Source organism: Phoca vitulina, unplaced genomic scaffold (genome assembly GCF_004348235.1).
Source record: "Phoca vitulina isolate PV1807 unplaced genomic scaffold, GSC_HSeal_1.0 scaffold7, whole genome shotgun sequence".
NCBI classification, from domain to species: domain Eukaryota; kingdom Metazoa; phylum Chordata; class Mammalia; order Carnivora; family Phocidae; genus Phoca; species Phoca vitulina.
Genome location: NW_022589710.1, coordinates 30,948,429 through 30,974,003, shown reverse-complemented (window position 1 = coordinate 30,974,003; position 25,575 = coordinate 30,948,429). Strand labels below are relative to the sequence as shown.

General features: G+C 40.5%; 1 protein-coding gene across 2 annotated transcripts in view; it reads left to right on the top strand.

The window, feature by feature from the left end:
* ARMH4 (armadillo like helical domain containing 4) overlaps window positions 1-25,575 on the top strand; it is a 156,479-nt gene that overhangs the window by 71,387 nt on the left and 59,517 nt on the right. For both annotated transcript variants that reach the window (XM_032405194.1, XM_032405193.1), the window contains exon 5: window positions 3,170-3,427. In XM_032405194.1, the coding sequence (XP_032261085.1) occupies window positions 3,170-3,427 (258 nt within the window). The remainder of the gene's footprint in view (window positions 1-3,169; window positions 3,428-25,575) is intronic.

Here is a 25,575-nt window from a genome sequence, read left to right as displayed (position 1 = left end):
ATTCCTTCGACGCTGTCCACACCTCACTCGTTTGGTTTTTCTCGCACCTCAGTGGTCACTTTTCCGTCTCCTTTGCTGGATCTCCCTCTGCTGGCCAACTTCTAAACGTTCGATTGCCCAGAGCTTAGACTGGACCACTTCTCCTTCTGTCTTCACTCATTCTTTTGGTGATCTCAGCCAGTCTCAAGGCTGTAAATATTATTTCTAAATCAATGAGTCCTAGATTTTTATCTCTAGCTTTGATCTTCCCTGGGCTTCCAGCGTTTCCACTTGGAAGTTATCAGCATAGCAATCACATAATTAATGCGTCTCAAATAAAATTCTTGATTTTGCTCTTTACCCTTTAGTTTCCATCTTTAATAAAGTGAGATCTTCCTTCCACATCCCACATCGTAATTATCAGTAGGACTCTGCCTTCAAATTACCTTCACATTACTCCCAGATCTGACCACCTCTTCCTGCTTCCAGATCTACAACCTCATTCAAAGCACCATCATCTTATTCCCTGGCTTGTAAAATAGCCTCCCAGTGGGTCTCTTTGCTTTGTCTCTTGCTCTGATATAGCCTGTTTTTCACCCTGAAGCCCGTCATTCCTTGTAAATATATATTAGATCTGACCCCTTCCTACCCCTCCCACCTCATTTCCTGTCCCTTCTTGCTCCCAGGCCAGTCTTTGCCATTCTTTGAACACAGCACACATCTGCCTCAAGACTTTTGTTTTTGCTGTTCTTCTGTTCCCTGCTGCTGGGAATGTTCCTCCTGTAGATATTGACCTAAATTAAACAAGAACATTCATTATTTTGGTATAATCTCTGTTCAAACTTTACCTTACCAGAAAAGCTTTCCTTGATCTCCCCATCCAAAAAAGCAGAACCTGCCATTTTCCATCTTCTTTCCGGTTTTAATCACAGTGTCATGTTGTATTATATCTCTTTGTGTGTGCTATGTGTCTCCTTGAGTGGCCTGTCAGCTCCATGAAGGCAGAGACAGTGCTGTTTTATTCCTAGTGCCTGGAACTAGGTGCTTGATAAATAGTCATTGAATTTTTGGAATAGCGAGAGGTATTAAGTCGTACAAAATTAGAGGATATATAAGAATGAAAGGTTAGATGTAATATTTTTTAAAAGTTAAAAAAACCCCTGTAAACAAGAGGTGCAAAGGAATGTGTGTGGACAACATTGTCTAGAAGCAGAAAAAGAGAGTCTCAGAATTCCTGGGTGGCTCTAATCCTCCCTCTTTCCTTCTCCACCATCCCAGGAGAGTTCCTTTTTGCAAACTGCCTTGTGGAGAGCTAAGACAAGAGGCCAAGGGCAAGGCCTTCAGTGAGCTTTGTGAGCTCTCATCAGGGGCTTCAGGGTGCATCCATGATGAGGGGGGAGCCTCGAAGTATTCCTAGAAAATTAAAATTGGTGAAACAAAGTAAAATTGGGGATCATACGTTTCCTACACCTACTCCGCTTAAAGCATTGAATGTGACAAATTGTGAATTGAACTCTTATGGTGATGGTAATGATAATGGTTTTTTCAAGTGTGCTTTTCTGACTGTCTTTGATCAATATCCTATTTCCTAACCTCTTTTAGAGTGGAATTAAGAATGTTGATGTAATCATTTCCACTTTCTTGGGTCGGTCTTCCAACAGGAGCCAGGAGTGCATATATGTACCTCTCACTTAACATGTTGTGACTTCTACTCACTGATATGGAAGAAGAATAAAAGGAAAATTCTGCCCAAATGATGAATTTTCTTGTTTAGTATTATAAGATACAAAAGGATTGGGACACTCTTTAAGTTCTGTTAGTATTTTAGTGTGCTTTCAAATGGGCAAATCTTTTTTTTTTTTTTAATCGAAGTATAGTTGACACACAATGTTACGTTAGTTTCAGGTGTACAACACAGTCTCTACGTTATGCTTGTTCATCACAAGTGTAGCTACCACCTGTCACCATACAATGCTATTCCAATACCATTGACTATATTCCCTGTCCTGTACCTTTTATCTCTGTGACTTATTCATTCCATAACTGGAAGCCTGTATCTCCCACTCCCCTTCACCCACTTTGCCCATCCCCCATCCTTTCTTTCCTCTGGCAACCATCAGTTTGTTGTCTGTATTTATGGGTCTGTGTCTGCCTTTTGTTTGTTTGTTTATTCATTTGTTTTGGTTTTTAGATCTCACATGTAAGTGAAATCATATGGTATTTGTTTTTCTCTGTCTGACTTATTTCATTTAACATAATACCCTCTGGGTCCATTCATGTATTGCAAATGGCAAGATCTCATTCCTTTTATGGCTGAGTAACATTCCATGGTATTCATATATACCACTTCTTTATCCATTCATCTATCCTTGGATACTTGGATTGCTTCCATATTTTGGCTATTGTAAATAATGCTGCAATAAACGTGGGGGTGCATATATCTTTTTGAATTAATGTTTTCATTTTCCTTGGGTGGAATTACTGGATCATATAGGATTTCTATTTTTAATTTTTTGAGGACTCTCCGTACCCATCTTCTACAGTGGCTGCACCATTTTGCATTCCCACCAACAATGCACGAGTGTTCCTTTTTCTCCACATCTTCACCAACACTTGCTTGTCTTTTTGTTTCTAGCCATTCTGACAGGTGTAAGGGGATATCTCATTGTGGTTTTGATTTGTATTTCCTTGATGATGAGTGATGTTGAGCATCTTTTTATGTTTGTTGGCCATCTGTATGTCTTCTTTGGAAAACTGTTTATTCAGGTCTTCTGCCCGTTTTTTAACTGGATTATTTGTTTTTCTGGTATTGAGTTGTATAAATTCTTTATATATTTTGTATATTAACCTAGTGGGTCCACCTTTAATGGCCTCCAGAAAACAGGGATGGGATGTTTTTTACTTTTGTAAATATAAATTTGACTACTAAAAATTTATATTACCTGAACTTTGACTCCAAATAAACATGCTGTGTACGAATGATCTGACATAACTGTGATTTTGAAAGTTTAAAACAGGTATATGGTGAGCACATAATCCTGCAAGGCCCACATCGCCCAACTTCGGCTATAAAATTTGTTTCCAAAGGTCAAGCACAATTATTTTGTAGTGTTTGGGTCATTTCAAAAGATTCGTATGTAGGCACTTACTGTATTCCTTTGTGTTTCTTGTTGATTTCTTTTTTTCCTAGAGGGAGAAGAAGATGAGGATGAAGAGGATGAGGAGGAGGAAGATGAAGAAGAGGAAGATGAGGAGGAAGATGAAGAAGATAAAGACGCAGAGTCCCTGGATGAGAGCTTGGATGGTGATGCTGAACTGCCTGGGTTTACTCTCCCTGGCATCGCGTCTCAAGAACCTGGCTCAGAGCAGGGAAACCTGGGCCCTTTGGATGGAGCTACCTACCAGGTGCCAGACGCCATCAAGTGGGAACAGCAGAATCAGGGCCTGGGTAAGAGTCATGCGTGTTTCCTTCCTCCTCCCTCTCCTCCTTTTATTTTTCTAAGGTGGCAGCTTTCTTTCTTGGCATCGATTATGGAGCAAAATGGATTTTCTGGTGATGTTTATGGATGGTTCATTTCAGAAAAAGTCATCAGTTTTTTCTTATATGTTTATATTTAGTGCTCTTAAATAGCCAGGCTCCAAACAGTCCCCAGCTGCCCACTAAGAGCACAGTTACCTAGTTTTTGGAAGGAATTCCATCTTTCCTTCCCAGCTGGAAGACAACTCTAGGTTTATGGGAGGACTTCCAAATGGGGAGAAGACGTGAGTAACCAGTGTGCTGAACAAGCAGCGTGAACGGTCTGAAGTCACTAAACAAATATATGGTGTTACCTTCTGTCGCTGTGGAATTTGCTCCCTAGGAGAAATTCTTCCCCCCACCCCTGAGCGCGTGCTCGGCAGTCTTGTTGCTTTTCTGTTTCCTCTTAAGGCTGCATTTGGTCGTCAGATACAGGCTCAGTTCAGCAGTCAGTGTCCAGACACCCACGTGCTTGCTCTCTCTCGGGCATGGCCCGAATTATCCTGGGGAGGCTCCGTGGATGCAGGCTGACCTCACCGCAGACACTCTCTTCCTGGTCAGCAGGGACGCTCCCCCATCTGTCTCCTCTTGGCTTTTTCTGGAGAGATGCTATAAGCTCTGGGTGATTCCTTGAGGCCTTCCACTTCTCCAAAGAAATACCCCCTCTGAAATTCTCTGAGTCTTTAACAGCTAGCCCCATTTATAACCTTCAGTGCAGCAGAGGTTAGGTTTAAAAGTCAGTGTTGGGCGATTTCATTAAAAATTTGGATGTTGGTCTGGAACTTTGCTCTGGAATATCATACTCTTGTATCGTGGTGCCTCGGTTGAAATGTCCAATTTCGAATCCTATTGCATATGATTTCTTAAAGATCATTCTTCTCTCTCATGAAAACTCTCTTTTAGATCTGTGGTGAGAAAGGGTGAGTGCATTAATACGAGTGCAGAGCTGGAAAATCGCTGTGTCAGGTTATTGCATGATTGTGTAGTTTAAAATAAGCTCTTTTTTTAAAAAAAAGATTTTATCTATCATCTATCTATCTATGTATCTATCTGAGGGAGAGAGAGCACATATGCGTGCATATGAGTGATGGGGGCTGAAAGGGGCAGAGGGAGAGGGAGAAGTAGGCTCCCGGTTGAGGAGGGAGCCCATGTGGGGCTTGATCCCAGGACCCCAAGATCATGACCTGAGCTGAAGGCAGGCACTTAACCGACTGAGCCATGCAGGCACCTCAGCTCTTTTTTTTTTTTAAAAGCTGAAATTGGACTTGGTAAAACTTTTAAAGGTTTACGGTCTAAGGAGGAATGCTTTTCTTTGATGAACTGTCCTTTCTGTTTGGTTAATTAATTCATCCAACAAACCTAACTGAGCACCTACTCTGTTCCTGGAACTTTGCATGGCCCCAGGGACAGAGAGAAAAGCAAGAGTGGTGCCTTTCTTTGATTAGAGCAGAACCCACTTCATAAAGGTTTCAACGTGGGAAGGGTGAGTTTTATAATAAAAGTAGGTTATAAGAGGGCGAAGCAGAAATATGGAAGCTAGCCTTATTGTCTTCCTGTGCTGCTTCCTGATTCCAGCCCCCATGCACAGCTAAGTATTCTTAAATTAGAGATACCAATTTAGTGACTTGTTATGCTTTTAAAGGTGATTCCCACAAGTCCTGAGATTTTTTTTTTAATATATCCGAGTTTCTCTTACTATAATAATTTACCATTTCCCCAGAAGTCCCTTACCTTTTACTGTTACTTCCTTTCCTGGTAAACTCATTTTATCAACATGTTTTTAGCACTGAGTTTCCTGGGAACCAAAACAAGGAACAAATCTTCCAAGCTGGTTTTTTTTTTTTTTTTTCCCTTCCACTGTGGGAAGACTGTGTTTGAGTAATGTCTGGGACTAGAATTTTATTTGCTCATCAACATTTTCTTAGAGTGACAGGAGTATCTCTCCTAGTCACTTACAACCAGTAATAACTTCTGGATCAATATTAATTGATACAGTTTTCTAAATACTCTGAGGTCAGATGAGACAGGAAAACCTCTCCTACTTGTGATGGATTTTGTGGTAAGTAGAATAGTGTCTGTGTCCTAATCTCTGGAACTTTTACCTGGCAAAAAGGACTTTAGCGAGGTGATTAAGTTAAGGATCTTGAGATGGGGAGGTTATTCTGGATCATCTGGGTGGGCCCAATATAATCACAGGTGTCCTTGTAAGGGGGAGGTAGGAGAGTCAGAGTCAGAGAAAGAGATGTGATGAGAGAGGCAGAGGTCAGAGTGATGTGGCCATAAGCCATGGAATGCTAGCAGCCTCCAGAAGCTTAAAAAGGCAAGGAAATGGATTTTCCCCTTGAACCTTGAACCTCTAGAATGCAACCCTGCTGACACCTTGATTTTAGCCCCTCAAGACCCATTTCAGACTTTTGACCTGCAGAACTGTAAGATGATAGATTTGTGTTGTTTTGAGCCATTAAGTTTGTGGTAATTTGTTACAGCAGAAATAGGAAACTAATACAGATTTCAGTAAGTATTTCATGGGAAGCATCATTTTAGGAGTAGAGCTACATGGCAGCTGTAGTCAGAGTGTGAACATTGTAAACTTAAGTGTAGTTTTTCTTTTTCAAAGATTTAAGTATTTATTTTAGAGCGAGTGAGAGAGAATGAGTGTGAGAGTGGGGGGAGGGGTAGCGGGAGAGGGAGAGAGAATCTTCAAGCAGACTCCCTGCTGAGCACAGAGCCCAAGGCAGGGCTCAATCCTAGGACCCTGAGATCATGACCTGAGTCGAAATCAAGAGCCGGCCACCCAACCTACTGTGCCCCAATTGTAGTTCTTCATGAATCATTAAAAGTGCAAAAATTGAGACCTTTTAAAAAGTAATTCTATTTAATATAATACCACTCTAATTAACCTTCTTCATTCTTGTTTTCAGTTGGGTTATGTTATTTATAAATTATCACATCCTATTTTATAATTTGAATGATATTCCAAAGCAAATGCTAAAACCCATATAAACCTTTAAAAATGAACAGATTGAAGTGGGTAGCTGGGATTGGCTAAAAATAACACAAACTCTTTGAATAGATTATAGTTTCATTTCCTGTGAAGTAACATGAGCAGACAACTTAGATGACTTTCTAAGCAAAGCATTAGATTCATGGCCTCAAATTCTCTGAACTTCTGTTTTCTGCTTGTCACATACACTTTGCCTCTAAAGCTTTGGAGGGAGAGATCTCAGCTTCTTGATCTTGCTGTTGAGAGGTGTGAGTGGAATGAACTGTATGTCGTCGGGATAGAGAGAATTAACAGTGAAAGTCCCCTGTTATGGTCGAGGTGGATCGATTGATTGGTAAAATGCTAGTAACATATAGGAAGTTCTTTATTCAAATATGCAGAATCAATTTCTTCTCTTATCTAACAAGTTCATTTTCAAATTTATTGGCAAGGACCTGTCCAGAGAGCAGACGTGGTGACTCACCCCACTTCTAATCCTGTTATATACTGTAATAAATCACACAACTATGCTTTTTAATGTATAAAATCAATATGACCAAAGTTGAGTCAACATATCCATTTTAATGCCAAAGCATTTCCAATGTAATTAATACCTGGGGGTTCTTTCCTTTTTGTATTCTATCTCTGTCAGGATGCCTCTAGCTATAGGTAGCAGGAACCTTAAATTGGTTTGAAGAGTAAAGAAATCTATTTCTTTGAAAACAAGAAGTCCAGAGACAGAGCTCTGGGGTCAGTTGACTCAGTAGCTCCGCAGTCATCAGTGACCGAAGTTTCCCCATCTTGCTGCACTGTCCCCCTTGGTGTGTGACTTTGTCCCTGGACTGGCCTCCTTATGGTTGCAATGGCTGCAGTTACTTCCAGCGTCCCACCCAGAGAAGACATTGTCCAGAGAAAGGAGGCTGTCTTTTCACCATGTTTCTTTCTTAAGAGAGAGCCTTTCCTAGAATCCCCCAGTAGAATTCTTCCTGCCTCTAATCAGCTGGGGTTAGGCCACATGCCCATTTCTAAACAGTCATTGCAAGGGGTCTGTGATCACATGGCTGGTGGGATGGTTGGGGGTGGGTGTCAATCACCAGGTGATCACCCGTGATTCCTGTGTGTTTCTGTTCACTTCCTTGTATCTGATACTATCCATGTCTCTTCTATCCTCTAAGAATCCCGTGGTCAATCCTGTTAAATTAATGACTTTATTTTTAATATGTCTTGAGTTCATAAGTTCTGGATGAGAGCCCGAGGGAGGCATTGTTCCATTTTCTTCCTCAGGAGACCATTTTGACTACTTTTCCATTTGGTTGATGTTCTGGATGGACAGCGCTTCCAAAGCCATCAAGTAGTTAAGTGCAGAATTATTATAGCTATCTTCACTTTTTTTTCAAAGCCTACATCTAACATTAGAATGGGCTTTTGATTTAGGAATAGAATACTTTTCTCTGGAAGTCTTTAAAAAACATGATAAGTATTTAATTAACAGACTAGGGTTGTTTAGCAGAAGAATGAAGAGCTCTATGTATCTATCTTTTCATCAGACATTCAGTGAGCACCTACTACGTGTGTGCTGTATGCTGTGGAAATACTGACAGGCTGACATATGATAAATTACCATGGGGCAGAGAGTGGTCCCATAGATGTGAGGTCAGTGGTTGAGCAATTCTACTGCGAGGACCTGAGTCATCACTTACAACCAGAGGTTGATTTGAGTGGCAGCCATCTGTGAGGTGTGACTTCAAGGGGGTTTTGCCTGGTCCCCTAATTTATATCACCCTTTCTGCCTTAACATGGTGCCTACTTTTCAATATTAGAGCCTTCCTTTGGATTGAGATTGAAGGCCTTGAGAAGGCATTCAAAAAATGCAGATCTGCTATCTGGGCAGGATAACTCATTAAGATATTATCATTTATTTATTATTATTGTTATTAATTTGCCAGGCTCATTAGCTCATGATTTTGGATGATGTTAAGACAAAAGAGAAAGGAACACAAGACAATGAACTGTAGGCAAAGCGTATGGGGGTTGGACCCTATAGAAACCGAGCACTTGACTGTGGGAAAGTCAGGCCTTTAGCCCTAAAATATGCCAGCTCTTCTCCTTCTTCCCCTTGTGCTCCTTCTTATTCTTTGAAAACACTTAACATGTAGCTGAGACTGAACACTTAAATATACTCCAACTTGGGCTGTGGCAGCAAGGAGAAGATGCTCCGCAAAAGACAGTGGGAAGTGTGACATTTCAAACAACTCTCCACTGCAACAAAGGTCAGTGTATTTTGATGTATAACATGTTAAGCTATGGATTAAAAGGTTGCTCAGGAAGCTTCCTGGGCTAATGTAGGTAAATATATGTATGAAAGGAGAGGGAGGAGTGGAACCTTAATCCAACATAACCAGCACAAAGTGAGTGGCAGATTGGCTAAAGCCTCCAGACCAGTGGTTCTCAATCTTGGCTACCCATTGGAATCACCTAGAAAGTGACACAATATACCAAAGCCTGGGTCTTACCCTAGAGGACAACTGTCCTAGATTGATCTACTGGTTGTTGCCTTGGGGTAAGGCAGCTTCTGTTTATGCAGGGGGATGGAGAAAGAGGATTTTAAGAAGTGTTTGTATATTCTATGAATGGAATCCCCATTAATAGAGATTTACATGGCTTTTAGTGATCTTCTGTATATTGTGTTAGTGTGCCTTAAGAAAACCCTCCCCCAGCTTTATACAGTCACATTGAGATCAAACTTAAAGTCAATATCTATGCTTTAGTTTCCCCAGAAAGCCAATGGTCACATTATGGACTCCTGAATCTGGATGGGGGGAGGTTTGTCCCCAGACTTCTGCATCTGGGAAGACTGAGCATCTTCTGGTGTGAGTGTCCTCGGTGGGCATCTCCCAATTGCCTGGGGTTTCTTCCTGTCCCAAGTTGGTATCCAGGGTTTCTAGATTTGAGGGTAATGCCATTTGCCCTTTCTTTGGAAAGGACTGAATTATTTTTTCTGGTCAGAAGGAGCAGAAGATTTAGGTGCAGACCTCCTTTTTCACATAGGCAAGGCACCCTGACGCCAGACTTTAAAATAGAGATCCCTGCCTCTCTCTGCCTCATGAAGATGAGCCCATAAGAGAAAAGAGGTCAGTCTGCAGAGGAGGACGCCTTCCAAGGCCAAGATTTTATTTCTTCATAGATCTTTCCATTTGAGCTGTTGGATTACTTGCAGGTTAGTACTAGTTGGAGATTCCAGGGGAGAAAAATCTGTCCATATGCCTGTGCTGAAAGATTCAACAAACTCAGGATTTCCGTAGGCTTTAAAAGCACTTATTTCCTGAATTTTCCATTTACTTATTTTTATCCTGTTGTATTGTAGGTATTTTTGTCAGGAGCCTTAAATCCTCTTTTTAGCACAAGTTAGGTTATAAATAGGGTAAATTCATAAAAATGAATAGACTTCCTTCCCGCTGACCGTTTCCAACTGTGCTCACAAATGTCTGCCGAGGACCACAAAACAGAAATTCATATGAACCAAAAGTCAACAGGGGAGCTGGCCAAGCCTACAGAAAATCAGGTGCTGGCCTAAAAACAATTTAATGTACTCTTGTTCCTTCCTGTCATTTTGATGTTCATGACCCTTCTAATGAGCAGTTATGTGTATTGGCTGCAAACTTTCGTGTTCCTTTAACATAGGAAACGTTAAGCTGTTTGGAAAGAGGAAAAGATTGATGGCATGGAAAAGTTTGTGGATTGTGCTAAATTTTTTTTTAAGACTGACACCTAATGACTTTTCAGAGCTGTTTGTAAGACTTTTGCACCAACAATCTCAGGCTGAACTGAGGCTTCAGGAATTCATTAATTCTAAGAGTCATAGGCAGAACTCAGATCATTAACACACACACACACACACACTCACCGTTCACTTTGCCCAAGTTCGCTGTGGGACACTGAAAGTTCCCTTCTCCTCCTAAGTTTCTTTTGAGAAAACGAGTGAGGAAAACCCACAAAATGGACTTAGTAGAGAGTGTCTCTACAGCATGGTGACAGCCACAACTACCCATGTGTACGATTTTTATGTTCAGAGCAGCTAACTCCCTCAGACATAAAGCCTCTCTGAGGATGGTCCTGTGTTGAGGAAGGGAAATCAGTGTTAGTTGTTAAAATAAAAATCTTTGCACCAGCCGTGTCTCTCCAGTACTGAGGTAGTAGGTTCTGCATGATCTAAAAGAACTGCCAACCTCTCAAGCTGGCCTCAGGAAGCCAAAGCTATTTTCAAAATTCAAAGGACTTAATGGTGCAAAGCAAAAATACAACACAGCAAAAGGGAAGGAGGGATTAAACCAAGGAATCAGACATTTAGATCAGGTCACTTGGAGATTCAACAGTTCATGGATAGGAAGCATTTTTGTCTCTTTTATATATCACTGGTATATTCCAGCACCTCCACGATCCATCTGGGGTCTGCTTTCCCACTTTACTTTTCCTGGCTTCTCTGGTCCAGACTTCTGCCTTCATCAGGCTGTTGTCTCTGTCATCAGAGCATGCATTTCTGCAGACATGCGTCTGTCCATGTGCAGCTCTTGCCGAAGCCTTTCCTGGAACCCCTAACTCACACTGAGCGCTCGTTTGTGAAACTCGCCCAGCAGTTATTGTCAGGATTGCTCAATTTCCATTCACCCACTATCTCATTTTGCTTATTATTTTTTGGGAGCCTCACAACACTTAGCACTCAGCATTGAGTACTGTGGATTGCTTAAAAGGGAGTTCTCTTCCAGCTCGTGACCATTCTGGGCCTGAAACTTTCCGTCACCATTGGCAGGAGGGATGAGTATGCTTTATTGCTCTCTGCCAGTTAAACAGTAGTCCCTTATGTAACTATCCTGAGTTGCAATATGGGGCCGAGGTGAGGTTTTTAAATGCAATTCAGCTCGATTAATGGAAAGAGCATTAGCTTGATTCATGGACAAAATTGGTAACTGATAGGTATTGAAGGCTTCCCGTAATGCTTATAACTGACATTAAGCTTAAATATCATGTGACAGGTAGAACTTCATCTGATAATAACTTTCTCTGGTTCTCTGTACTTACCCCATAGTAGTTTTTACATCTACAAAGCCTTTAGTAATGAACTAATTATAGCATGCCTTTGGGTCATAAACCATAGATAGCATGTTGAAGGCCAGGTTTTTGGGAACATAATCTAGCATTTTATTTTATTTTTCCAACTTTATTGAGATATCATTGACATACAACATTGTGTAAGTTCAAGCTGTACAATGTGTTGATCTGATATACTAATATATTGCAAAATGATTATCAATGTAGCATTAGCTAACATCTCCATTCCATCACATAACTACCATTTTTTTTTTTTTTTGGGTGAGTAATCTAACATTTTAGAATATTTTTTTTTTCAGAATGAACTTTAAGTGATTCTACATTGAAGAACTGATCAGACCTTGGAAATGTTGGGCCAATTACCTTCATTGTCTTAGCATCTGAATCACATAGAATCAGATGATTGCATTCCCACAGTGATCTATCACTCAAAAATTTTCCAAATAGTGAATTTGGTGGCGTGGTGGAGATAAGGCCTTTGTAGCTTCTACCAAAGAATATAAACAGCCATAGTATCAGCTAGGTGGAAGTGAGAAATTTATTGAGCCTGATTCTCTTTGCTACTGGATTAGAGCTTCCCCTAGTCAGAGAATCCAATTGTCTTTTTATATCTTACTTCTGGGTGCAGGAAAACTATAATTATAATAATAGTATTTTAAATGCTTTAGGGTCCCGCTTTGAAAAAAAAAATTCTCTTTTCATGTCTTTAATGCCATATAGGAGATCCTAGATATTTAGTTCTTGTGTCAAAATTTCACTAAAAATAAATTTGGACTGTTGATTACGGAAATCCTTCTGGAAACCTACACTCAAATATCTTGGCTCCAAATTATTCATCTTTATTTCTACAATGATCTGTATGAGATAATAGACTTAATGCTTTACAGAAGCTGAAGCCCTTATCTGTATTTTCATAATTAAATTTCATTGAATTAGAGAATTAGGGGGAAAAATCACATTTCTTTCATTAGGAATGGCTTTCTTATGTGAAAATTCAGCAGTCACTTTTCCTTTGGAGAACTAGAGAAGGAGTACTGGAACTAAGCCAGAAAATAATCTTTTCATCAGCTACAGTTAATAAAAACATTAATAAGGCACATTACATCTGAGGAGAATGCTGTGAACTAATTCCTTCGTAATCAGAATGCACTTGTAGGCTCAGTTGGGGAATTATGGTGATATAATTTAGTAGGCTCTTCTGAGAATTAAACAAGAAGAAATACTGAGAGAATTGGGAAAATTTTCAGAAAGGAAGAAATGAAATATAAATCGCCCTCGTTGTAAAATACAGAGGGAAGTAAACAAAGGTGATGTTAAAAAGCTTCCAATTATGTTAAAACAAAATTGAGAAAGTAGTGGAAACAGCGTCCTTATCTCTTGATTTGAAGTTAGATGGTGTAAATTAAGGTGAATTACTTAATCAAATGTTATTTGTACACCATACTAAGAATCTGGAATATTTGGAGTCTCTCAGACATTATTTGATCACCAAAGAATGCTCTTGACTTTTGGATTTCAGAAATTAGAACAATTCAGCAGTTTTTCCCTGTCTCCAGCTGAGACCATAAAAGAAGGATGCTAAAGCCTCAAAGTCAAGCTTAGTGATCAGGGGTGGTTGAAGTCAGCCCATGAACTTGTTCATTTCATTTCAGCATTTGAGAATTGATAACCGCAGGGTTCTGCTTTTCCAACTCAGAACTGTTCTGCTTTTCTGTTGGACAAAAAGATTCTTTCACAGAACCTGGCACAAAATATAGATATATGGCAACAACAGGTCCCAGTTTCAATTCAAGTGGAGCATCTTTAAAATAAACTTCACAAACATACAGATTATCGAGACCCAGGGAAGGAATTTAAAGTGAAGAAGTGCTCACAGCTGAGGGAATTTTGATTGCATCTTCCATCTCTAAGTTTTCCTGCAGGGCTGAAACATTTCTGAAATAATGGGATTTGAATTTTAAGCTGCTCCTTTTGAAAGAGGACAGCAACTGTTTGAAACAGGATGGATTTGATGAATCCTTGGGGATAAATACTCAAAGTAATGTTGGCTACTTCCAACTGCTTAAGGTCTGATATGAAATCAGCCATAGGCAGCAGGTGAATGACTACCTGGGTTAGTTTATCACAGGCCTGATAAAGTGTTGCACATCCTGCAGGACCAAGTCCTTGGGCTTCTGAGCCCTGCCGCATGGGAAGCAGATGGGTCAGGGAGGCCGTGCACAGAGAGATAAGGTGAAGAGCTGTTGCCACATAGCCCTTACTATTCAGGGCTGAGCCATTGAAACCACAGAGACAACTCATTGACTTAACCCACTAATAAAAACAGGGTTGGGGCAAACCGTGGGAAAAACTATGATGCCAGGAAGTTTGTTTTCAGAGGAATCTTGCAGCCTTTTCTTCCTCCTTCTCCCTGGTCACCATCCTCCTCATCCTCACCTTTGCACTCTTCCTTTGAGCTCAGGTGGCACCCCCGCAGGACCTCCCTGGCATCCAGAGGGACCTCGGTGTTCTCTTAATTCCTTTCTCTGTATTGAAACACTCTTTCTCAAAGACCTTGGTTTGGAGACTTTTGAGGGACATCAATAATTCATAGTTGTTAAAAGATACATTTTAAAATTAGAATTAATCATGATTCTCATTCAGCTATAAAATGAAAATGTGTCAGAGATTTTGAAAAACTCATTAATTAATAAAGGAACCAGGCAGATGCTACAACCAGTTCAAAGCAGAGATCAAAGAATCATAAATTTACATAGACTCAAGGACCATTAAAATGCATTTAGAAATGGACGCTGGGTGACTTTTTCCGATTTTTTTCAACTGGAGAAGAATTATTTGTATTGCTCTGAGTTATCTACAATTTAAAGAGTTGTAAAATAGTCCAAAGGCAGTGCAGAGCCCTAATGGAATCATGTAATTTTCAGAGGCTTCAGCATGCCATTGCAAGGGTATTCAATAGTCTCTTCCTTATTCTAAAGTTTATATTTTTTTCTAACACCCTAAAGTAAGAATACCTTGTAGCCCTAATTTGTTTGGAAACATTTCTATTGTGAAAGAATACTTGTTAACTCAGGGAAGACATTGGATAAGTGGGAATGTATCTGTTAGGGAAGGCCAGCTGCTGTAACAAACAACTCCCAGCTCAGTGGTTAAACATAATGGATTTCTTACTTGCCCTTTCACAGTTCCCAGTCACTCACTCAGTTATACTTCCATCCAGGGTCTCCACATCTTTTTGGGCCTAGGCAGCCTCACTGGATCCACTGCATCCAGCCAGAAGGGAGGAGAGAGAAATTAGGAAAGCCTGCTGGGAACTCTTCAGCTTGGAATGGACTGTTCCACTCAGATTATGTTGGCGAGAACTAGTCATGTGCCCCCACCTGCCAGGTGATCACGGTGGTAGTAAATGCGCCGTAGCTGAAGCAAAAGCAGCTTGGTGAACGCTTTGCATTTTCAGGAGTCTGCGTCTAGGAGCAAGTCCCTTACAAGGCAAACCCCAGAACACTATTTGCTGTTTATAAATTATTGCTCGGTCATTAGTGATGAGCAGAACATAGTGTCTCCTCTCCAGGAGCATGTGAGTCACAGGGAAGAAAAATCTGTACTGTGAGGCAGGATATGACATATGCTGTGGACAAAAAAAAAAAAAGTGCTCTGAAGGTACCAAAGGATGGAAGAGTAATTTCAACCAGGAGGAACCATGAGAAGCATTAGAAACAACATACAGGTTGGCAGTTGAGAGCCTAGAATTTGGAGTCAGGAAATCCTGGATTCAAGCCTTCGCTTTACCACCATTGACCCTGGATAAGTTTTCAAATTTTCTGAGCCTTGGTTTTCCTAACTCTAAAAAGGGCTTAATAACTCTCAGTGCATAGGCTTTTTGTAACATTACATGAAGAAATATACATGTGCAAAGTGAAGCAAAAGCTCATTTATATGAAACCTTAAAGGTTAGGTTGCTTTTAACAGGCAGTGAAAGGCAAGGGGTCTGCTACAAAAAGGCCCTTGGGTTCCATTCCTTTCCTGCCTCTCTCCTCAGGGAGCTTTTATATATGGGTGTTCCTAATCAGACTATATTTGAGAAAAGGGAGTCCACTTACCAACCATACATTTGAAAACCTAGATATTTTTGAAGAGTATAATAGTTGAACTGTTTAAAAACCTGACAAGGATTTCTAGCAGCCTTTGCTGATTTATTCCTTCTTTCCCAACAGTGGTTGTCTGCACAACACCCAATTAACTATTTAGTTTAACCACTGTATTGTGAAGCAATTGCCTGCCTTAGAGACAACATAAATAATTGATTAGTTTTTCACTTTTCAGATATTATTTCTTTAAGCTATAGATAAGGTTTCTGTTTCTTATTCTACATTTTTGCCTATAAGGTTTTTTTTCCAGGTTCATTTATATATTTTAATTTTGGCAACATGTAGGATAATTACAAGAATGCTGTTAGGAAGGAAAAAAAAATCACATGACTACCTTCAGAACATTTAGCATGAAAGCAGTAGCATTAAGATATGAACTTGAAGGAATGCCTGGGTGGCTCAGTCGGTAAAGCGTCTGCCTTCGGCTCAGGTCATGAACCTGGGGTCCTGGGATAGAGTCCCGCATCGGGCTCTTTGCTCAGCGGGGAGTCTGGCTTCTCCCTCTGCCTCTACTGTTCCCCCTGCTCGTGCTCGCTCGCACTCTCTCTGGCAAATAAATAAATAAAATCTTTAAAAAAAAAGATATGAACTTGAAAATTGAGAGTGTTCTATCCTACTTAGTTTCCTCATATAAGTTCATATTCCAACTTCTCTGCATGAATGTCTTAATATTTTTATATAGCTGAGCATAATCCTTAGGAAAAAGCAAGTGCAGTGAACATTAACATGCGTACAAATTACCTGGGGATCATGATAAAATGCGGGGTCTGATTCAGGTAGGTCTGGGGTGGGCCCCAAGATGCTGCATTTGTATGAAGCTCCCAGGAGATGTCGATGCTGCCGGTCTGTGGACCACACTGTGAGCGGCAAGGGCCAATAGACATAACTTTTTATCTGGGAAGTTGAGGAAGCCTCACTTGGGAGATTAAGGGGTCCAAAAGGTCTTTTTAAAAAGGAGTTAGAATTTCATGGTATCTGCTTTTATTAAAGCTGCAGTTGGTTGGTCCTCCCATCTGTTCAAGACAGAATTCGTGGGGCGCCTGGGTGGCTCAGTTGTTGCGCATCTGCCTTTGGCTCAGGTCATGATCCCAGGATCCTGGGATCGAGCCCCACATTGGGCTCCCTGCTCGGCTGGGAGCCTGCTTCTCCCTCTCCCACTCCCTCTGCTTGTGTTCCCTCTCTCGATGTCTCTCTCTATGTCAAATAAATAAATAAAATCTTAAAAAAAAAAAAGAATTCGTTAGATTCTTAGACTAGCTCATTTTGGCCCTATTTTAAAATATTAATAAAATTTCATATAATTGTGTTGTTTTGTTTACTCTTAACAATAGCGACAAGGGTTGTCTTCAAAAGCGAAAGTGCCTTGTGTGTTACCTACTGCGGAGGAGCAATGTGGACGAATTATGCCGTTCTTGACTAGCGTGTCTAATCTTACTGACAAGTCTTACCACGGACCCAGCTACTCAGATCATTTCCATGGTTATTAGTTTTGCTTATCAGAAGTGTGGAATTTTAGGACTTCCCTGTGGCTGGTTGGAGTGTAGTGCCAAGGAAGCCAACCCCCAGCTCCGTTCAGGTGAGGATCACAGGCTGAATCCTAAAAAGAAGCCCCGGGCTGTTTATTACAGGAAGGTCCCGGTCAGAATAAATTGGAACAGGGCAAGTCCAGCCTTGTTCTTGGAAGAAAAATATCCAAGTACATCTTCAAAGTTTTTATTGAACACCTACCTTTTACATAGCATTTTTTTAAAGAGAGACAGAGAGAAAGAGAGAGGGAGATCTCGTGAGCAGGGCGTGGGGAGGGGGGTGCGCAGAGGGAGAGGGAGAGGCAGACTCCCCGCTGAGCAGGGAGCCGGATGCGGGACTTGATCCTAGGACCCTGGGATCATGACCTGAGCTGAAGGCAGATGCTTAACTGACTGAGCCCCCCAGGCACCTCTTACATAGCTTTTTTATGGGCACATTAACATAGAGTAAAATTAGCTTAGAAGCTCTCATTAACTGGATGCTTGCTCTATATCCATACTGCTCAGCACTTGATTTACTTTACATTGTTTGAGTTTCATAGGTAGGTATTATTATTCTCTGTTTACAATGAAGGAAACCTCTGGGTGTGCTTCAGATCAAAATGGCTCCCAAATTTCCATGGTCTCAAAATAGCCATGTCATTTCCAGGCATCACATCCCAATGTGATGATATCCAGCTCACAATCTTTTTAAGGAAGAAAGATTCCCAGGAGCTGCTCACAGGTTTTTTTTTTTAATCTCGTGTTGGCCATGGTTGTAGCATATGCCATGTCTAAACCAATCACTAGGAAAATAAATGGAACTATATTGGTCCCATTGAATTAGGCCTGGGGTCAACTGAGTATAGCCTTTGGGCCAAATCCAGTCTGATGTCTGTTTCTGTCAATAAAGTTTTATTGGAACACAGCCATGCTGTTTGTTTACCCATTGCCTGTGGTTGCTTTCACCATGCAATGTCAGAGTTGAGTGGTTGCAACAGAGACCTTTTAGCCTGCAAAGCACAAAATATTTGTTATCTGGCCCTTTACAGAAAAGGTTTGCCGACTACTGGCATAGAGGCCAGTGAGGAGCCATTTCCTACACCAAGGAAGGGGCTACCTGGACAGAATAAGGGTTCTGTCAAGAAGTAAGGAGTAAGTGGCTGTTGGGTAGGCAACCCGCAGTGACTGCTCCAGAAGGGGACTCTTTCTTCCAGTGAAGCAGATAGGCTCTGACGGATGTTTGTGTGGGAAGGTAACCGTAACAGTGACAGGACAGTATCTTAGACTGAAGTCAAGTGAAACGTATTAGGTGAAAGTAAAAGCAGAAGTGATGACTCCTAGGTCTTGACATGTGAGGGTTTATGAACAATTCTTCCAAATTCAGGTCGCTCAGCTAGTGCAGGGTCCCCTGTAGTTCTCAGGGGTCACGTGTGACAGGATCACCAACAATGGAGGGGAGCAGCTCCTAAGCTTTTGCCTTGCCCTGATGAAAGTTTTAATTTCTGAAGACAAAGGAAACAAGAGGAACTGCGAATATGATCAAGGCAGCACTGGTAGCCAAAATGTGAGAGGCCATGGCCATTTCATTTCCGAGTAGGAGAGAATGCTGGGCTTACTTAGCCACACCTCTGGACTCCAGCAAAGCGGAAAAAAAAAAGCCGAGAGAAAAATATTATCCCTACCCATTAACTGCAAATAAGTACATAACTCATGATTGGTAGTAGTTTCTAAAAATGTCTGTTCTGATAGTACAACTAAAAATGAACCTGATGAGGAAGCAAACAAAAGGTGGAATTTAAAAAACCAATGTGGTTTCAGGAGGAATTTGGATTTCAGAAGAAGAAGAAGAAGAAGGCAGTGTGTGTGTGTGTGTGTGTGTGTGTGTGTGTGTGTGTGGGAGCGGTAGAGTCAGAAAGATGGAGATTCTATCCCTTGCTAGCTCTGGCAACTTGAGAACATTAGTTAACCTCTCTGAGCCCCAGTTTCCTTATTTGTAAGTTAGGAGAATGATATTTAACCATACAGAGCATTCTTGGAGACCAGTGCATCCACTCTCGCTCTTGACCTCATTTTTTTTTTTTTCACTTGGGGGTATTGTTGTATCTATCAGTTCTTACTCTTTAAAATCTTCTGATCTTACCAAACCTTTTATAACTGGTGTGTCATTAAGGGCTAAATGTGGTTTAGCTCAGGGGCCTTTAGCTTGTTTCCTTTGGCCTCCCCTGTCCCGCCTGGGCACTCAGGTGATGCTCTTTCAAGTTCCCCCTTGCCAGGTCTGCTCCTTATTCCCTTTTTGGTCACCTTCTATAGGACCACCTTTCAAACCTCCAGGGTCCCATTTGTTAACTCTCTTCCTTTCTAGCCCTTCCTTTCTTGCCTCCAGCTCCAGTACCCAGTTTTATCCCTCCTCCATTTTCCAAAGGTTTGTTCTCTTTTTCTTTTAAAACAACCTTATTGAAATAAAATTTACGTATCATAAAATTCACTTGTTTAAAATGTACAATTCAGTGTGCTTGAGTGTATTTAGATTTGTGCAAGTATCACTATAATCTAATTTTAGAACCTTTCATCACCCCAAAATCACCTTGAACCCATTAGTAGTCACTCTCCCTCCTGCCCCCCAAACCCCAATGCCCCTAGCCCTAGACAACCAGTAATCTACTTTCTGTCTATAGATTTGCTTATTCTGGACATTTCTTATGACATGAGGTCGTTTGTGACTGGTTTCTTTCATTCAGCATAACATTTTTGAGGCTCATCCATGTTGTAGCTTGTATTAATACTTCATTCCCTTTTATTGTTGAATGATATTCTGTTGTATTGATATACCATATTTTGTTTGTCCATTCTCCTGTTGAGGAACATTTATGTTGTATCTACTTTTTGGCAATGATGAATAGTACTGCTAAGAACATTCATGTACAAGCTTTTCTGTGGACATATTTTTTCATTTCTCTTATGTAGATTCCTCAGAGTGGCTCGAAGGGGGGACTCAATGCAGGGTTCGATCCTAGGACCCTGAGATCAGGATCTGAGCCAAGTTAGATGCTTAACCGACTGAGCCACCCACGTGCCCTGCCTTTTTACTTTCTTGATGGTGTCATTTGAAGCACTGAAGTTGTTAATTTTGAGGAAGTCCAATTTATCATTTTTTCCTTTTCATTTGTGCTTGTGGTTTTGTAGCTAGAAAACCATTATCAAGGTCATGATGATTTACTCCTATTATAGTTTTCACTCAAAAAAATCCATTTGAGTTAAAATTTGTGTATGATGTGAGGTAGTCCAAATACATTCTTTTATATGTAGATATCCAGTTATCCCAACACCATTTGTTGAGGACTTATTTTCTTTTTCTTAAGCCCATTTTTAGGAGCAGATTAGCCTAATGTTAGCAAATGGCAAAGAGAAAGCAGAACCTTACAATGCTATTTTGCTTTTGTCTTTTTACCAGGGAACATGGTCTTCACACAATGAGGAAGAGCAAATATTTAAGCCCTAAATAGGTGAAGAGATTGTAAGACATTAACTATTTTAAATGGATTGTAAATATTGCAGATAAATTATATCCCAAGATAGTATCTAAATGTAGGGTTGTGGTAGCCTTAATGTTTGTGGAATAAGAGTAAATGGGAGAGGCACTTACAGGCTAGAGAGAGTCAAACAAAATCTTAATTTGCATCAACAGAGAATGGTAGGCTCTAGAAAGTACACATAGGAAAGCTTGGGATATTAATCCCAGCAAAATTGTCTAAAGATAAGTAGATATCTCCTGTATCCTTGGAAAGGAGTGTTCACTAGAAGCCTGGGTAGGTTCACTCTGAATAAGTAACACCAAACTAGCCTCAATTGTTTGTTTCATGGGACTAATAGACAATAATACAGACACAGTGTACCTAAACTTGAGCAAAGTATAGCATAGCTTACAGGTATCCCTAGAGACAAAATGGAAAAATACACTCGGCATAACAGTGAAGTCAGCTGGGTTTGGTGATGGTAGCCCAGATAACAAATGAAATAATGTCACTTGGAGAAAGCCATGAGCCTCACTGTTAGAACTTGACCCATTCAGACCTTTTATTAATATCTTGGATGAAAATACAGAAGGCACAATAAAATGTTAGAAGGAATACATTGGATGACAAGGGTCAAGACTAACAAATAACTCAGAAAACTGGCTAAATCTAATAAGACGAAAGTTAAGGGAAACAAATATGAAGTCCCATACTTAGATTCAAATAGTTGACTACTCAAGCTCTGAGTAGAGGAGGCTTCATTTAATAAGAAGTATTTCAAGTGGAAAAAAAAATCTTAAGTGTTAGAGTTGACAGCGATCTCATACGCATTAACAATGTGAGTTGCCTTCAAAGAGGATGCATCATTTACTGAAGTCTAACATTTGGAAAAAAGAAAGTAGTGCTCTAACTTCATAGTGCGCTTCATTGCCAGTCTTCATGTGTCAGACTCTGTTGGGGTTGGAGTGTCACTAAAGGCTGTCAGTTTGTGGGAGTTTTTTCTCTCGGTTCTGAAAACAGTGGTACAAATTGGAGTTTCAGATTGAAATAAAAGACACCCAGTCCTTTCCTGTCACTGAGCAACTTATGAAGGGAGGAAAAGTTGGTTAGATTTCTTTCTTTCTTTCTTTGCTTTGTTCTTTTCTTTCTTTCTTCTCTCCCCCCCCCCCCCCCCCCCCCGCAGGATTCCTTTAAATAACACTGGATAGTAGTGATTCTTAGGAAAAGGAAGGATAGTGACTCGAATATCTAAGGGGTCATTCATCCTTGGCTTCATTCCCAAGTGCTTTCCATGCATATGGGCATCTCTCCCATTTCCATAAACTTTGAGACCTGGAAACTCATTATACTGCTTAATGATGAGGGAACTCTTCAACAACAAAATGATAGCATACACTCTTCTTGCGTGTTTTGTATGTACCACGTATTGGCTATGATGGAAACATAGAAAACCTGATTTAATCCTCACAATAACCCTAAGAGATAGATAGTAACGTTTTCTCCATTTTACATATGAAGAAATTGAAGATCAAGGCCATATATCCATCCAGTAAGTGGCAGAGCTAAGAATTAAATCCACATCCATTTGGTGGTAAAAATGCTGCTCTTAATAAACAAATCCAAATTCCCCTCACAGTTTTGTGAGCCCTTTCCAGTACCATGCTGGAGCTAGCCCATACTGAATTGCAAGAGTCGATTGTTAAAGTTACAGGAATTTTGTAAGCCAATTGTTAAACCCAGCCATTATTAAAAATCGAATTATATAAACTTAAATAAATTGTATTAAAACATAGGTAAACACACTCAAAACTCTTCACTTCCTAATTATTTTACTACATTTTACTTCCATCTGTGTTCTTGAGGTTATTTACATCTGTATGGTGGAAATACTATATAGTGGTGTGCTACTGTGGATCTTTTCCCAACTCTACATTCAGTGATGTCCTATTGGTAGCTTGAAATTGGTTACGGTGAGAATATTTATACCACAGAAATGGGCAAGTGTTACAAATCGGGGCTTGATTTACTGTTTTGTTGATTGCCTAGAATTAAAGTGATGGAGAAAATGTTAATAATGCAGATTAAACTTTAAAAAACATGTTGGATCTAGTGCCAAAGCTGAGGGCGGCTTCAGTTTAATGAATATAATTTGTATCAGGGTGAGGAATAGTTGAACAGTGGATCGCTCATCAGATTTAATAGCAGTAAATTTATTGGGAAAAGAGTTAGTGGAAGGGGATGTCAAACCAAAGATGAGTTGCAACCATAGGCTAGTTACAGGTAGAACAATTTGGTGGAAAGCAATGAAAGGGTTCTGTGAGAATCAGTTGGCTGTATAGCATTTACACTAAAGAATTGTATATCTGTTTTTATTTGTACATTGTGTGCTGTGCGTTCTTTATATCAGTAAAATTTGTAATAAACACACACCTGCCTTTTCTCAGGAGTGCTGGTTGTAAGTAAGCATTTACCAGGATATCACCGCTGTGTCCGCATGTTTGGTCTTCAGTGGAAATGAAGAACTTTTACAACCATGCTACTCTGGCGTTCTTCCATAATTTTCTCTTCTCTAGGCAGAATAATCTGTGATTCATTGATCTTTTCCTGTGGTTTTATTTTCCATGTTTTCTCTCAGCAACCTGCATTCGGGCAGAAATCTCTTTACTTGAGGTGTGCAGAACGAGGCACACACAGTATTCCAGAAAGGAGATTACCCATGCTGGGTGGGAGACCTGCCTCACTGGGGACCCAGGATGGTGCCTGGAATGAGCATGACCTGGCAATCTGGAGAGAGACATGACTTCCTGACCTGCAGGAGGCTGTCCCCATTAGTTATCTTAAGCAAAAGTTATTTTATTCTTTTTTTTTAAAATAAGATTTATTTATCTATTTTAGAGAGAGAGTGCAAGAGCGAGTGTGAGTGGGGTGTGGGGCAGAGGGAGAGGGAGAAGGAGAAATGCAAACTCCCCACTGAGCGTGGAGCCCCACCTGGGGCTTGAACTCATCACCCTGAGATCATGATGAGCCTAAATCAAGAGTTGGACACTTAACTGAATGACACATCCAGGTGTGCCTAAAGTTATTTCATCCTTTTTTTTTTAAAGATTTATTTACTTATTTAATATATATATGTAGAGAAGAGTGGGGGGGAGGGGCAGAGGGAGAGGGAGTCTTAAGCAGACTCCGTGCTGAGCTTGGAGCCTGACATGGGACTCGATCTCATGACCTTGAGATCATGACCTGAGCCAAAACCAAGAGTTGGATGCTTAACCAACTCTGCCACCCAGGCACCCCAAGTTATTTCATTCTTTTTTTTTTAAATTTTTTATTAACATATAATGTATTATTTGTTTCAGGGGTACAGGTCTGTGATTCATCAGTCTTACACAATTCACAGAGCTCACCAAGTTATTTCATTCTTAAGCAAAAGTTTGAATTAAGGTGAAGTCGAGAGTTCTCTGTAAGCATAAACTGCATTTCAGTGGCTGCTTCTTGAATTAGGCTACTAAGTATTGGACTTCTTGGTTTATCAAGAGAAATGTAAATATAATAGAATCTCTTCAATGATTCTGTTTGGAGATTTAAGAAGTAATACTTCCATAAATTTGTATGATCCTCTTACAGTTTACTAAGTATTTAACACATATGACCTTGCTTGTCCAAACAGTGAGAGAAACAGGGCGCTATTAATATCCCCATTTTACTGTTGGGAAAACAGGGGCTCAGGGGAGTTCATAACTTGTTCCAAGTGCAGAGCTGGTTGGCAGAGAAGCTAGGTCTGGGGCTGCCAGTTTGTTTTCTCCGTCTCCAATGTCCTTTCCCTTCAATCTGCTTAAACAGAAAATCCCATTGAACTTGTCATCATCTATCTTCTAAGCACAAGTTGAAAAAAAAAGTCTGTCTAAAGGTAAATTATAGCTTTAATTTTTTTTCTGAAGAAGTAAATAAATCCATTCTTTCTGAGATCAAGTGAGGAGGTGAAGAGGAGGTAGCAGTGGATTGCCTGCCAGGTTAATTGCTTTAGAGCTCAAAGGCGCTGAGCATGCCTGTGCACACACCAGAGTGGGTGTCAGTTGACAGAATGACCTGAAGAGGGGACGGCAGCTCAGGGTGGGTGGTTTGACTTTTTACTTTACTTCAGGCAATAAACGTAGTCCTCTCTAAAATCTGGGATTCTGTAAACATTTGAGTGTATGACTTGGGATATGTTTGTCTATAATCACAGGCAATATAGTACTTTTTTTGTTTTTACACTTTTTGTGGCAGATTGGCTTTAGTGACGAGGCTAACACAGAGTGACTTCTTTTTTTTTTAAAGATTTTATTTATTTATTTCACAGAGAGAGAGACACAGCAAGAGAGGGAACACAAGCAGGGGGAGTGGGAGAGGGAGAAGCAGGCTTCCCGCGGAGCAGGGAGCCCAACGTAGGGCTCGATCCCAGGACCCTGGGATCATGACCTGAGCCGAAGGCAGACGCTTAAAGACTGAGCCACCCGGGCGCCCCACAGAGTGACTTCTTAAGTGAACAAGAGGCACTAGAAAAATAACAGGGTTACATTACTTTTGCAAAATGACGTAAGGATGTTTTCTTAAACTCTTCTAGGTATCCTGATTTTTTTTTTCCCCCACCACTCATTTAGTTTGGAGTTGCCATATTTTAATGGTCCAAATTCCCAAAGAGGTGGCAACTTCCCAAAGCCAAATGTAGACATAGAGGGGGTATTTAGATAAAGAGGAGCTTATATTAGCAATACATTTCCTCTAGTGAGGCTCGCTCTTTCTTTCTTTCTTTCTTTCTTTCTTTCTTTCTTTCTTTCTTTCT